The sequence below is a fragment of the Prenolepis imparis genome, unplaced genomic scaffold (genome assembly GCF_030444845.1).
Source record: "Prenolepis imparis isolate NDT839.2.m4 unplaced genomic scaffold, iyPreImpa1.0 SCAF_7, whole genome shotgun sequence".
NCBI classification, from domain to species: Eukaryota; Metazoa; Arthropoda; class Insecta; order Hymenoptera; family Formicidae; genus Prenolepis; species Prenolepis imparis.
The window spans coordinates 9,611,484-9,625,577 of NW_028141165.1; the positions used below are offsets into that span (position 1 = coordinate 9,611,484).

General features: G+C 31.8%; 1 protein-coding gene across 2 annotated transcripts in view; it reads right to left on the bottom strand.

Moving 5' to 3' along the window:
* Positions 1-5,565: 5,565 nt before the first annotated feature.
* LOC145938043 (uncharacterized) overlaps positions 5,566-14,094 on the bottom strand; it is a 171,528-nt gene continuing 162,999 nt past the window's right edge. For both annotated transcript variants that reach the window (XM_083041367.1, XM_083041368.1), the window contains exons 6-8: positions 12,637-12,818; positions 8,036-8,276; positions 5,566-7,552 (exon numbers count right to left, since the gene is read on the bottom strand). In XM_083041367.1, coding sequence (XP_082897493.1) covers positions 7,305-7,552; positions 8,036-8,276; positions 12,637-12,818 — 671 coding nt within the window. In that variant the 3' untranslated portion in view covers positions 5,566-7,304. The remainder of the gene's footprint in view (positions 7,553-8,035; positions 8,277-12,636; positions 12,819-14,094) is intronic.

Here is a 14,094-nt window from a genome sequence, read left to right on the forward strand (position 1 = left end):
TACCAAACAGACACCAGCGTACAAATTCTTTAATATGATAAACATAAAATAAGTATGCGTCGCACAGTGTCCGTGTCAAAAAAGTATCGATTTCCAATATTATAAGACGAGCCAAAAATTCATCGATTATACATTTTAATAGTACATTGATTACAGAATCTTTTCGTACCATGCAGACACCAGCGTACAAATTTTTTAATATGATAAACATAAAATAAGGTTGCGTCGCATAGGGTCAGCGGTAAAAAGAATCGATTTCCAATATTTTAAGACGAGCCAAAAATTCATCGATTATACATTTTATTAGTACATTGATTACAGAATCATTTGGTACCAAACAGACATCAGCGTACAAATTTTTTAATATGATAAACATAAAATAAGTATGCGTCGAACAGGGTCCGCGTCTAAAAAGTATCGATTTCCAATATTTTAAGACGAGCCAAAAATTCATCGAATATACTTTTTATTAGTACATTGATTACAGAATCATTTGGTACCAAACAGACACCAGCGTACAAATTTCTTAATTTGATATACATAAAATAAGGTTGCGTCGCATAGGGTCAGCGGTAAAAAGTATCGATTTACAATATTTTAAGACGAGCCAAAAATTCATCGATTATACATTTTATCAGTACATTGATTACAGAATCATTTGGTACCAAACAGACACCAGCGTACAAATTTTTTAATTTGATATACATAAAATAAGTTTGCGTTGCATAGGTTCAGCGGTAAAAAGTATCGATTTCCAATTTTTTAAGACGAGCCAAAAATTCATCGATTATACATTTAAATAGTACATTGATTACAGAATCTTTTCGTACCATGCAGACACCAGCGTACAAATTCTTTAATATGATAAACATAAAACAAGGATGCGTCGCACAGTGTCCGCGTCAAAAAATTATCGATTTCCAATATTATAAGACGAGCCAAAAATTCATCGATTATACATTTTAATAGTACATTGATTACAGAATCTTTTCGTACCATGCAGACACCAGCGTACAAATTTTTTAATATGATAAACATAAAATGAGGTTGCGTCGCATAGGGTCAGCGGTAAAAAGAATCGATTTCCAATATTTTAAGACGAGCCAAAAATTCATCGATTATACATTTTAATAGTACATTGATTACAGAATCATTTGGTACCAAACAGACATCAGCGTACAAATTTTTTAATATGATAAACATAAAATAAGGATGCGTCGAACAGGGTCCGCGTCTAAAAAGTATCGATTTCCAATATTTTAAGACGAGCCAAAAATTCATCGAATATACATTTTATTAGTACATTGATTACAGAATCATTTGGTACCAAACAGACACCAGCGTACAAATTTTTTAACTTGATATACATAAAATGAGGTTGCGTCGCATGGGGTCAGCGGTAAAATGTTTCGATTTCTAATATTTAAAGACGAGCCAAAAATTCATCGATTATACATTTTAATAGTACATTGATTACAGAATCTTTTCGTACCATGCAGACACCAGCGTACAAATTTTTTAATATGATAAACATAAAATAAGGATGCGTCGCACAGGGTCCGCGTCAAGAAAGTATCGATTTCCAATATTTTAAGACGAACCAAAAATTCATCGATTATACATTTTATTAGTACATTGATTACAGAATCAATTGGTACCAAACAGACACCAGCGTACAAATTTTTTAACTTGATATACATAAAATAAGGTTGCGTCGCATATATATTTGAAAGACATTAATGCATTTTCATTTAGAATTTGACTCGTGCTTTATTAAGTAATAAATTTATTTTTACGATATTGGTTCTATTTAAATATTTATATAGTTTAAATAACTGAGATCTAAGATATTTCAATCATCTTAATTACTTATTTGAAAGACATTGAATGCATTTTCATTAAGAATTTGTCTCTCGCTTCATTATGTAATAATTTCATTTTTACGATATTGGTCCCATGTGAATATTTATATAATTTAATTAAATTATATGTTTGATAAATTTAATCATTTAATTATATATTTGAAAGACATTAATGCATTTTCATTTAGAATTTGACTCGTGCTTTATTAAGTAATAAATTTATTTTTACGATATTGGTTCTATTTAAATATTTATATAATTTAAGTAACTGAGATCTGAAATTATTTCAATCATCTTAATTACTTATTTGAAAGACATTGAATGCATTTTCATTTATAATTTGACTCGTGCTTCAATATGTAATAAATTTATTTTTACGATATTGGTTCTATCTGAATATTTATATAATTTAATTAAATTATATGTTTGATAAATTTAATTATTTTAATTATATATTTGAAAGACATTGAATGCATTTACATTTAGAATTTGACTCGTGCTTTATTATGTAATAAATTTATTTTTCCGATAATGGTTCTATTTAAATATTTATATAATTTAAATAATTGAGATCTAAGATATTTCAATCATCTTAATTACTTATTTGAATTAAAATTTTTAAGCCGCTCACCCCATACGGCGCACAATTATATTACGTGTATTATAACCAAAAGTTTGTAGGCTGGTATGCTGATGGTACCATCATAATGTGCATATAAAGTACTGTTGAAATATATAATAGATTAATTTTTGGCGCGTTTCAAAATATTGAAAATTAAAATTTTTAAGCCGCTGACCCCATACGGCGAACAATTTTATTACGTGTATTATACCAAAAAGTTTGTAGGCTGGTATGCTGATGGTACCATCATAATGTGCATATAAAGTACTGTTGAAATATATAATAGATCAATTTTTGGCGCGTTTTAAAATATTGAAAATTAAGATGTTAATACCCCGGACCCCATTCGGTGCGGATTTATTTTACGTATAATAGATCAAAAAGTTTGTACGCTGGTATGCCGATGGTACCATCATAATGTGCATATAATGTAGTGTTGAAATATATAAAAGATTAATTTTTGGCTCGTTTTAAAATATTGAAAATTAAAATTTTTAAGCCGCTGATCCCATACTTCGCACAATTATATTACGTGTATTATACCAAAAAGTTTGTAGGCTGGTATGCTGATGGTACCATCATAATGTGCATATAATGTACTGTTGAAATATATATAAGATTAATATTTGGCGCGTTTTAATATATTGAAAATTAAGATGTTTAATCCGTGGATCCCATTCGGCGCGGATTTATTTTACGTTTAATAGATCAAAAAGTTTGTACGCTGGTATGCCGATGGTACCATCATAATGTGCATATAATGTACTGTTGAAATATATAAAAGATGAATTTTTGGCTCGTTTTAAAATATTAAAAATTAAAATTTTTAAGCCGCTCACTCCATACGGCGCACAATTATATTACGTGTATTATAACAAAAAGTTTATAGGCTGGTATGCTGATGGTACCATCACAATGTGCATATAATGTACTGTTGAAATATATAACAGATTAATTTTTGGCGCGTTTTAAAATATTGAAAATTAAAATTTTTAAGCCGCTGACCCCATACGGCGCACAATTTTATTACGTGTATTATACCAAAAAGTTTGTAGGCTGGTATGCTGATGGTACCATCATAATGTGCATATAAAGTACTGTTGAAATATATAATAGATTAATTTTTGGCGCGTTTTAAACTATTGAAAATTAAAATTTTTAAGCCGCTGACCCCATACGGCGAACAATTTTATTACGTGTATTATACCAAAATGTTTGTAGGCTGGTATGCTGATGGTACCATCATAATGTGCATATAATGTACTGTTGAAATATATAACAGATTAATTTTTGGCTTTGTTTAAAATATTAAAAATCGATACTTTATAGCCGCGAACCCATTAAAACTCAGATTTATGTGTATTAAATGAAAAAATTGTAGGCTCGAATCTATTTGGTACAGAAATAATCTGCATATAATGTAGTATTAAAAAAAACAATCTATTAATTTTTGGCTTTTTTAAAAATATTAAATATCGATACTTTATTAACGCGAACCCTATATAACGAAGAATTATACTTTATGTATTAAACGAAAAAATTTGTACGCTCGAATCTGTTTGGTATAAAAGTAATTGGTATAAAATGTACTACTAAAAAAAACAATCGATTAATTTTTGGCTCTTATTAAAATATTAAAAATCGATACGTTATAACCGCGGTCCCTATATAAAGCAGAATTATATTATGTTTATTAAACGAAAAATTTTTACGATTGAATCTGTTTGGTATAAGAGAAATCTGCATAAAATGTACTATTAAAAAAAACATTCGAATAATTATTGGCTTTTTTAAGAATATTCTAAATCAATACTTTATAACCGCGAACCCTATATAAAGCAGAATTATTAAATTTTTTTATAAAAATTAATTATAAAAATGTGCAGAAGTATAAAATTTTTTAAAATTTGTTTTCTAAAAACCATTATTATGTAATTATCTCTGTTTAAAAGCTTCCATCATGTTTGTATAATTAAGTCATTATGATGACGAGATCTCAATTAATTTTATTAAACCTTTTTGTCTGGATCATACTGATCAATATTCCGATCGGGAATTTGATTCCTTTTTACCTTGACTCCTCTCGGATGTTGTATAGTGTATTTGTAAATCTCCATCGCCTTTTAGTTCGCGGACTTTGACAAAACGCGACGGACATATTTGCATACCGCGTCTTTATCTCGTCCGGCGCGCGTATAAATCCAATTCCCATTGCAATAAATCTGCGGCGACCGTCATAAATACGCGATTTCATAAATCACGAGGACCGAAAGTAACTGCGCAAAGCCTGTCTTCTAATTGAAAAAGAAAACGCTTTTCTCTGGCGTCCAACTCTGCAATCCAAGATAACTCCGAAAGAAAATCCTGAGAGAGATCCTTTTCTTTACCTTAACGTTTTCCGAATTTGACATCTAAGTATAAAACTATCATGACACTTTTCTTGAGAGCTGTTGTATTATATTCATGTTATAAAATTTACTTACTTCGTATACAAAACATACACACAGATCCGAGATATCCTTTTCTTTGTGTATATTTGAGAAGATTAAATATTGAATAGGTTATTGAATTATTGCTAAACTATTATATATAAGTAGTTTTAAAAAATACTGAATATCTATTAAATTATAATAAATATAATATTATATACATATATACATACATACATATGTATATATAGTAGCATCTTTTTCCCTTTGTGACAATCAAAAAAATTATTTGCGTTACCTGTAAAAATAGATATAAATGTGGCTTGCGGCGATTTTGTTTCGAGTTGTGGGATTAACAAACAAGATTACGTTCTACATTGCAGAGAACGCTCGCGAATCTCTTACACTGAGATAATTAACGTGCATGTGCGCAAGGCACGATAGCGGTTTCATCATAATTTATGCTGTCATTTTTCGCAAATTTCCAAGACTATTATGTATTTTAAACATTTTACAAAAGGAACAGTCATCAGAAGATATTATATGCATGCAGGATGATTTATATTATATCTTTATAATGGTTTAAAAGATCATGCATCGGCGTGCATTATATGTTTATACTCACACAAATTTGATTTAGTCAATGAGATATACGATTGATATTTTTTTCACAACGTTTACTGACAAAAGTTCTTAATACAATCGAGTCTACATACAGAGTTGTCGGTCGCAATTATTTTTTCGCGAGAATAACGCCTGAAATACAATATACTCAATGGTCTCGAGTTATAACGACATACGAGTCGTTTCAAAGAGCAGAAACGCCATCGCAGAAAAGAGATAGTAAGATAAAAATACCTAATAAAATAATCAACTGACAGTGGTGGGGCTTTAATCGGTTCTCTAAAATGTGGCTACGATATCATTTTTAATATATCGCTGGTATCGCAATTTTTTGAGCGAATTCGCACCGTTCATCGAAGCGGAGAATAAAAATAATGGCGTGCGATATAATCAATGACCAATCGTCGCCCCAGAACGCGTCGCGAAAGACTAGAATGATTAAGAATAAACGCGCCGGACGCGATTGGAAACATAAGATATATATATATATATATACCTTTAACAACGATTAATAGTGATAATTATTGTTACAGTGTTACAACGATATGATGCGGTTCGACATCCTTTTTGATTTCCGACGAATATATAATGCTTGTATTATATATATAGCGCGAGGAATACAATATATACAAATGTTACGACGCAGAATTAAATCTCGTTGTATTTTCAAAATATAAAATAATTAAGTCTTTCTGTAAAGACTGCATTCTTCTTCTACATTCGGCATTTTAAATGAATAATTGTGATTCGAAATAATAAATAAGTATCAAGACAAACTTATATAAAAATTAATATCCGCTATTATTTTACGAAAAACATTAAAATTCTTTTCTCTATGATAAAATTGAAAAAATAATTTATATTGAATATTACGCAATAACATAATCCTCCAAAGTGCGTGCGAATATATGTATGCACTAATTATTTCCGTTCAATAAAACATTTTTCATTCATAAATAAAATTAAGAAGCAAATATGTCGAAGAACTGACAAATGGCGCGTCATGTAACTAATTAAGGATACTACTTACGCAATACTATACTAAATGAAATACTTACACACCTTATCGGTCTTTATAAACTCCTGTTGCGCTTTATAGTATCTCTTATGTATTTTTTTTTTATTTTCATCATTTATCACAGCATCACGCGTGTTACAATGTTTTGCGTTCTGCGTCCTGCATGCGCTTCAGCGGAGGAAAATCGCATAATTATTAATATATGTGCTTCAACATATCGTAGAAGCAACTAACGAGAAAGATTCATGTCTAAATATACAATGTACCTGCATGTCGCGTAACGACACTTTACATCGAGACTCGTGCAAAACACATTGGACGAAATTTGTGGACGGAATGTCATTCTTACGCATATATCGAATCATTCAATTTAACTGATATTTAATTGATATTTTATCCTCGTTCCTCAAATGGCAATTAGAAAATTTCTTCCAAACGTATTTCGATTTCATGCGCCAAATATACGAATACATCTCATACAAAATATTTTCGATAAATTTTAAAAATCAAAAACAATTGGATGTAAGGCATTTTATATTTCTCAAAATTCGATTTTTTATCTAAGAATAATCTCAGTTTTATTTCGTTCCCGCGAGGGAAAGTGGCTTTCGAAAATTGACTTTTATCAAAAAAAGTCTTCTGATCTATCTATCTCGCGAGAATCGATCTCCTAATGCGGTTTAAAATAATCCGATGTGTCCGGTTTTTTCCGCTCTCTTTCTCTTCCTCTTCCTCTCTCTCTCTCTCTCTCAGTCAGTGCACTCGGAAGCAAAGCTCTCGAGGTCCACGTAGTGTCCATTCATGTTGTCCTCTAGTAGCTGAGCGAGATCCCTGCGTATGGTCTGGAATTCCGGCCTGCGGTCAGGATCGGCGTGCCAACATCGGGATATCACCCTGAAGAGCTCGCTTCGACAGTGCGAAGGCCTCTCCAGACGATAACCGTTGTGCACGTTCCGCATGACTTCCCGCGCCGTCATATCCGGGTACGGTGTTGAACCTGAAGAGAGAGAATGCACGATGGTAAGATCATTACGCCGGGATATTGGCAAGATAATATCTACGATAGGAAGTTACCGTATCGGTTCATCGATTAGGCGTACAGTGCTCTAACAAGATATACAAAGTGGTCTATAGATAATACGTGATATTATTGTGCACGTCAAATTTTTGATTGCCATATCAATAGAAAATCGCGCTATTAAAATGTTAAAATGTACAATAATATTTTGTAATAATATTTTATATCTCAGTCGCACACGCGCTTTTTAATGTGTTAAATTAAAAAAGTTAATTGAATGAGTATATACGTGTTTAATAAATAGAACTTTGCATACACACCATTAGCATAAACATGTCTGCGAAGGTGTATCCTTATTTTTATATCAAACAATAGCAAGAGACAACAAACAGTCTCTGGGACATCAATAATATTTATTCCGGCAACAAGCTACCATATTTGAAAATCAAACAGACTAGTTACCTAGAGTGACGATTTCCCACATCAGAATCCCGAAGCTCCAGACGTCGGTCTTCGTCGTGAAGAGGGAGTAGATCAACGATTCGGGGGCCATCCATCGAATCGGCAAGGCGTTCCTCCCGTGTCTGGTCTCGATCACCTCGCCGTCCTCGTTGGCGAACCTCGACATGCCGAAGTCGGCGATCTTGCACAGCTTGTTGTGATCCACGAGGACATTTCGGGCGGCGAGGTCACGGTGGATGATCTGCGCAACAGAAAGAACAAAGTCGCCGATAAACGACTGGGACTCGAGAGATGCGTGTTCCATTACGGAATTGCGATTACTTAAAGCCCGACGAGAAATTACAACGCGATATTACGAGTATTCGTATACGAGTACTTCGACACGACAAGTGGTTTGAAGAAAAAGCTTAGCCTTGAATCCGAGCTCGTGCGCGACGAAACAAGGATTCGTGAAAGAAACTAGCAGTATCTGCAAATATTATTTCAGCGACACAAACCCAGATAGTCTCGTTGATGAACCTAATAAATCTAGCGATGTCAATCCGTCGATGTACATGTACGCAAATACTACTAGAAAAATAAGTAAGGATTTCTGAGAAGAATAAACAAACGAGAATATAAATTTTGTCGACAGGTGGTCTCGTGCATGTAATGACAGCTGCGAGGAACATCTGCGTTTGCTTAGTCGTTAAATATAAGAAACATATCAAAATGCTAAATCGTTCAGGACCTTTGTAATTTAACCGTAAATTATAATATTTGTACACTTTGTGCCATGATTGTGCGCACAACCATCATCATAATTAATTATATTTTAATTAACCATTATCTCTCTCCAGTGTATGAACGAAATTCTCGTTAAATAGCAAGTCAACGAAAGCTACACGAAGAAAGAAGATCTAAATAATAATTATTAAACGCAACGACTGAATGATGCAAACATGATGTTACGAAACATCAGACCGCATCAGCTGTGCCTGCCGCATTCAATTTGAATGCAGAAACGCATCCAGAATACATCCACGCACATCCGCAACTGATGCGCGCACTATCATTTAGCCCGCGCGTCTGTGTATAATTGTCTATTAAAAACCCAAGAGACTAATTTTTGTTTTCTAGAAGCTATTATACAACGGAAACTGATAATTTGACATTTGATCGAACGCTTATGAGAGAAGCTTATGAGAGAGTTTTGGCTCTTTATTCCTCTAATTGTTGTTACTCGTCAGATATATTCTTTTTAGAATGACATCTTTAGAGTACGTATATATTTCGCAGATTCCATGCAAATTTCCCTCTTCCTCTTTGTCATACGAAAACCGACTAGTTATTTTAAACGAGAATTTTGAAACCAAAAAATATTTACTTTATTGTTCGCGCATCCAGATTTCCCGTTTTAATCGATGATGTGCAATCGAGCGAAATAAATTGATCCGTCGAGAGAAAAAATGTAAATTTATTAGTATAACGTTAATACTTCCATGTGTATAAAAATGATTAATAATATATGAGAGAAAAATTATCCCTTAATATTTTTGACAGTTATCAGCTGATTTCTATCAAAAAATATTATTCGAGTTTAAAGAATTATTTAAATTTTTATACATATTATTATTTTAAAAATTAATTAGCAAATTAACGCTTTATTTTTTGACAACTGATTAAAAATATCTGTCAAAAAATATTAAGCGCAGATAAGGCATTATAACATATTATTTACAACATATTACTATTTTAAATTTTATAACCCATTATTATTATAATTTTTTAAATTATAAAAATGCAAATATTCTATACTTTCAACTATTCTATACTATTAAAATACTATGTATGTTTTTTTCGATGTACGTTTCCGATGTACCTTCATACCAATAATATAAAATTGTTATCCATATAATATATATATATATATATATATATTCTACTTTAATATTTTAATTCTAATTTATTATGCCATCCTAAATTCTCAACGAAATTAAGCAGCTCATGTAAAAAAATAGATTGCTGTTAAAAAAAAAACATCCTCGAGGGCCGTTTATTGCTCTCGAGTCAAATGAAGAAACTAAACAAATATTTCCAAACTCGTTCTTTATGAGAGATAAAACTCAATCTTTGCCTAGTGACACAAATCTCCAAGCGGAGACGATCCTTCAACAAACGCCTTGGTGGAAGTTTTACGATTGTGCGAAAATGTTTGAGATTAAACATCATTAGCGGGTTATTTGTCGAACAGTCGTTGCTCTCCGTGGCCTTCTACAGAAAATTAGATATCCTTGAAAGACTACTCTTTTTCTACTAGGTATTGTAAATAAAAAAAATATGCTATGTTTTTATAAATTTTTATATAAAGAGAAATTCAATTTCTCTTTTAAATCAAAATAACCTATTGTTCTTCGCGGTGAAAAAATTGCGTTAAAGATATTCTATCGAATTCTTCGAAATCGCAAATGTTATCGTTCATCGTAAATGCATCATGCGAAATTATTTCTTCCGCGATATATAATAAGGAAGAAATAATAAGATTGTGCACCGAGACGACCCAATTGTTGAGACGCTATAATACTATGCACTCTTACATGCCTCAATTCTTACGTTCACGTTTACAACTGCAACTGCAACTTTGTTAATCTATGCTTTTAATTACGCAAGACAAAAATTATTCACCATATATCACAAATGCGGATGAGATTATTAATAATTGATCATAAAGTTGCCAAGTACACGATACGTGTAGCGATCTCGTGCGAGCAATAAACGTTCGTGGTTTAAGAAATTACGATGCATTCTTACAAGAAATCTCGAGTTATATGAAAATATAAATATGAATGATAAAGTTAATGACGCGCAAATAAGTTCTAAACAAGATATATGTATAATTACGACATTATTAAATGTATTAAAAATTTATTAAAGATATTTCTTTTGTTTCAATTGTAAGACATCAAAATTATCATTGCTTCTAATCTCTCATAGAATTGTTTCGATATCTTCTCGTAAAGTGTTGTAAATCTATATATCCTTAAATATATACCCGAACTTATTTCTCGACGAGAGTTCAAAGTGATGTCTAAAGGATTAATTGATCACACGATATCGCTTTTACGGCGGACTCGTTAATCGCGTGAAGATTAACGAAGTAAGAGTCTCCATCGAAACACTTTAAACAACCGCTGCGCATCGATCCTCAAAGTGTCGCGGCGAAATTTATCGCGATTCCTTTTTTCTCGTGTATTCAACACAGTCTCAATTCCAATCCTATTCCGTTCTTTCGGCGGTAATGTAACAAAGCGCACATATGTCAACGAAAAGAAAGAAAGCAAAGAAATCACGAGGATCAAACCGCCAAGTGATCGTCAAGTGGTCGAATCTTGAAGCGACTTTTTCTCCTCGCGGCAGGATGACAATTAGTTACTGAGCCGAGAAACTTAGAGCTTCTCCGATTCATAAATAAGCCGTGTGTAATAAAGAAAAATTAATTAACACGTTGACATTATATGTTGATGATCCCGCATAGTTGAGGGTCGACGTAAAGTTATCAAGGAATATTAGAATATATCGATGTAATAATGCGAGATTTTATATTTATTATTGTTGTATGGTGGAAGAGAAATTTTTTCTTCTTTATAGACAATTAATTATATCGAGACCTTGCAGATTTTTAGCTTATACGTAAACGTGTCGATCGTGCACAATGAAGAAGAATTAATTAATGATATAACAAATCAATGTCCTAATGATCTTGCATTATCGAGAAGAACAACATAACGTCAAGGCCTGTTACCGGTTCATCGGTGTGATAATCATTAAAATAGGAAATTTTACGTGTTATTCTTATGACGTGTTATTATTCTTAAGACATCATTTTTACCAACCAAAAATTTCTTAAAAATTGTACGAATTTTCTGAGAAAAACATAACTATTCGATAAAATTAGATACAACTTATAAATTGTAAAACAAAAAGATTTATCTTAAATCAGAGAAATTCAATGCTAAGATAGAATCGCGTGGACAAGTTTCTATTATGCATTAAAATTTTATTAACTTAATTATAATAAATAAAAATATGTATTCCATAAGAAATAAATGTAAGAATTATAATCAAGATAGCAATTTTTTTATAATTAATAATATATTTTAAATTTAAGTAAAATATACTTAAAATTTACGTAAAATCACGAAATAGTAAAAAAAAAAAACGCAAAAAAGAGTGATATCGAGCTTATATTAAAAACATCAACATCAAACCGAGACTCCATTTATTTTCTCGAAACTAAATTGATCGAATTTTTTTTCTCAACAGCGTGTTGTACGCCGGGAAGAAACAAAAAAAAAGCAGAAAGATATTATCTATTCCATGTGAACACATGAAAAAATGTGGGAAATAAGTGTTTACCTCTGTTCTTGTAAATATGACATATAAACGTTCCGTAAAACTTATCAGCAGTTCCCATAGCGTTAAGATCGACTGAAATTTAATTGGTTCCTTGTCTCTTTGTAATTTTATCTTTAGAGAACCATGCAAAGTCAGTTAAATCTCGTTGAACTTTAATGTTTATGAGAACCACGCCGAATATGTATATAGTATAAAAATATTCCTACCTTCTTCGACGCGAGATACTCCATGCCTCTGGCCACGCAATATCCGAAAACCGTGAGATCTCTGGATGTCAAGGCTGCTGAGTCCTCACTGAAGTTATAGAAGTACTGCCTTGTACGGTGATCGCGCAAATACGCGAGCAACTTGCCGTACATGACGTACTCCAGTATGAGATAATGAGGCTCTGTAATCAGAAAAAAATCACGCGCTGTATCCTTTATATTTATTCATGGAATGGCATTCATTGGAGCGTATCGCGTTTCGAATAAAGTAAACTCTCAATCAACGAAGGCTAAATCTTATATACGTCACGCAACCCGTTTCTCAAGAATAAATCTCATTCATTTGGAATTGAAATGAGTAATGCGAGTAAACGAGTAATGCTTTAAAAGCAGCAAGCATGTATAGTAATATGATATTTTCTGTAGTAAGTGTTTGGACATGAATTGCCGTTTTGTGAATGACGATTTACCATTTAAAGCACGTTCTGTTGCATTTCAGCAAATGGAAAATATTGTTGTGCGTCGACAAAACATGACATTTTTCTCTAGATTACATTTTTCAAGAATATTAATAAATACATAATGTTTATAAATTATCACCTGTTTGAATTACGAACGTGACAACTCCTACGACAACGTATATAATTCTTTATCATTAATGACATTACATTATTGATCATTTAAGTAAAATTCCGAAATTTGTACAAAAAGCATTATTGTGTAATTAAATAATATTTATATGTAATTTATTTAATTATAGAAATTAAATTGTTTACATGGCATCGAATGTAAATCAAGATCCATATAAGTGATTAAAAATTTGTATGGTGAGGTTGCAGGAAGAAATATTCAAGGCGTTCGAAGTAATTTAAATGATTTGCTTGAAAGAGTCCTCGCTCGCGTAATGTCAACTTGATTGTAACTTATGGAGCCACTTTTATCGGTGCATCGCGCCATCACACAACTCTCATATCGTATTAGGTCAACATCGCCATCCTTTAATAATTCTTGTTCGCCAAGTAGTATACGCTCGTGTCCGGATTTATCCCAGACGTAATACATTTTTCAGAGTGAATTAAACACGACATAACATTTATAGCGTCTGTTTCACACGTATTAAGCCGTGTATTATTAACCGTTTATTAGCAATTTAATTTCGTAATATTGTAATGAAATAGCTGTATCATATTACCATGTCATACTATGTTCACTAATATGAAAATATTGATGCAATAACTATTAATTATATCCGAAGAAGAAGATCGCTACGACTCGCGTTTGGTACCTTCCAATGCACAAGGTAATAATTTCTTCCATAAAAAAACATTAAAAATATTTGTGATGTACAAGATTACTGTTAAAAAAACAAATTCTACAGAGTTACTTATTGCAATTTTACTTGTAATCAAAATATAATTATCGTTATTTAATAAAATATTATTCTCTACGATAAATGTT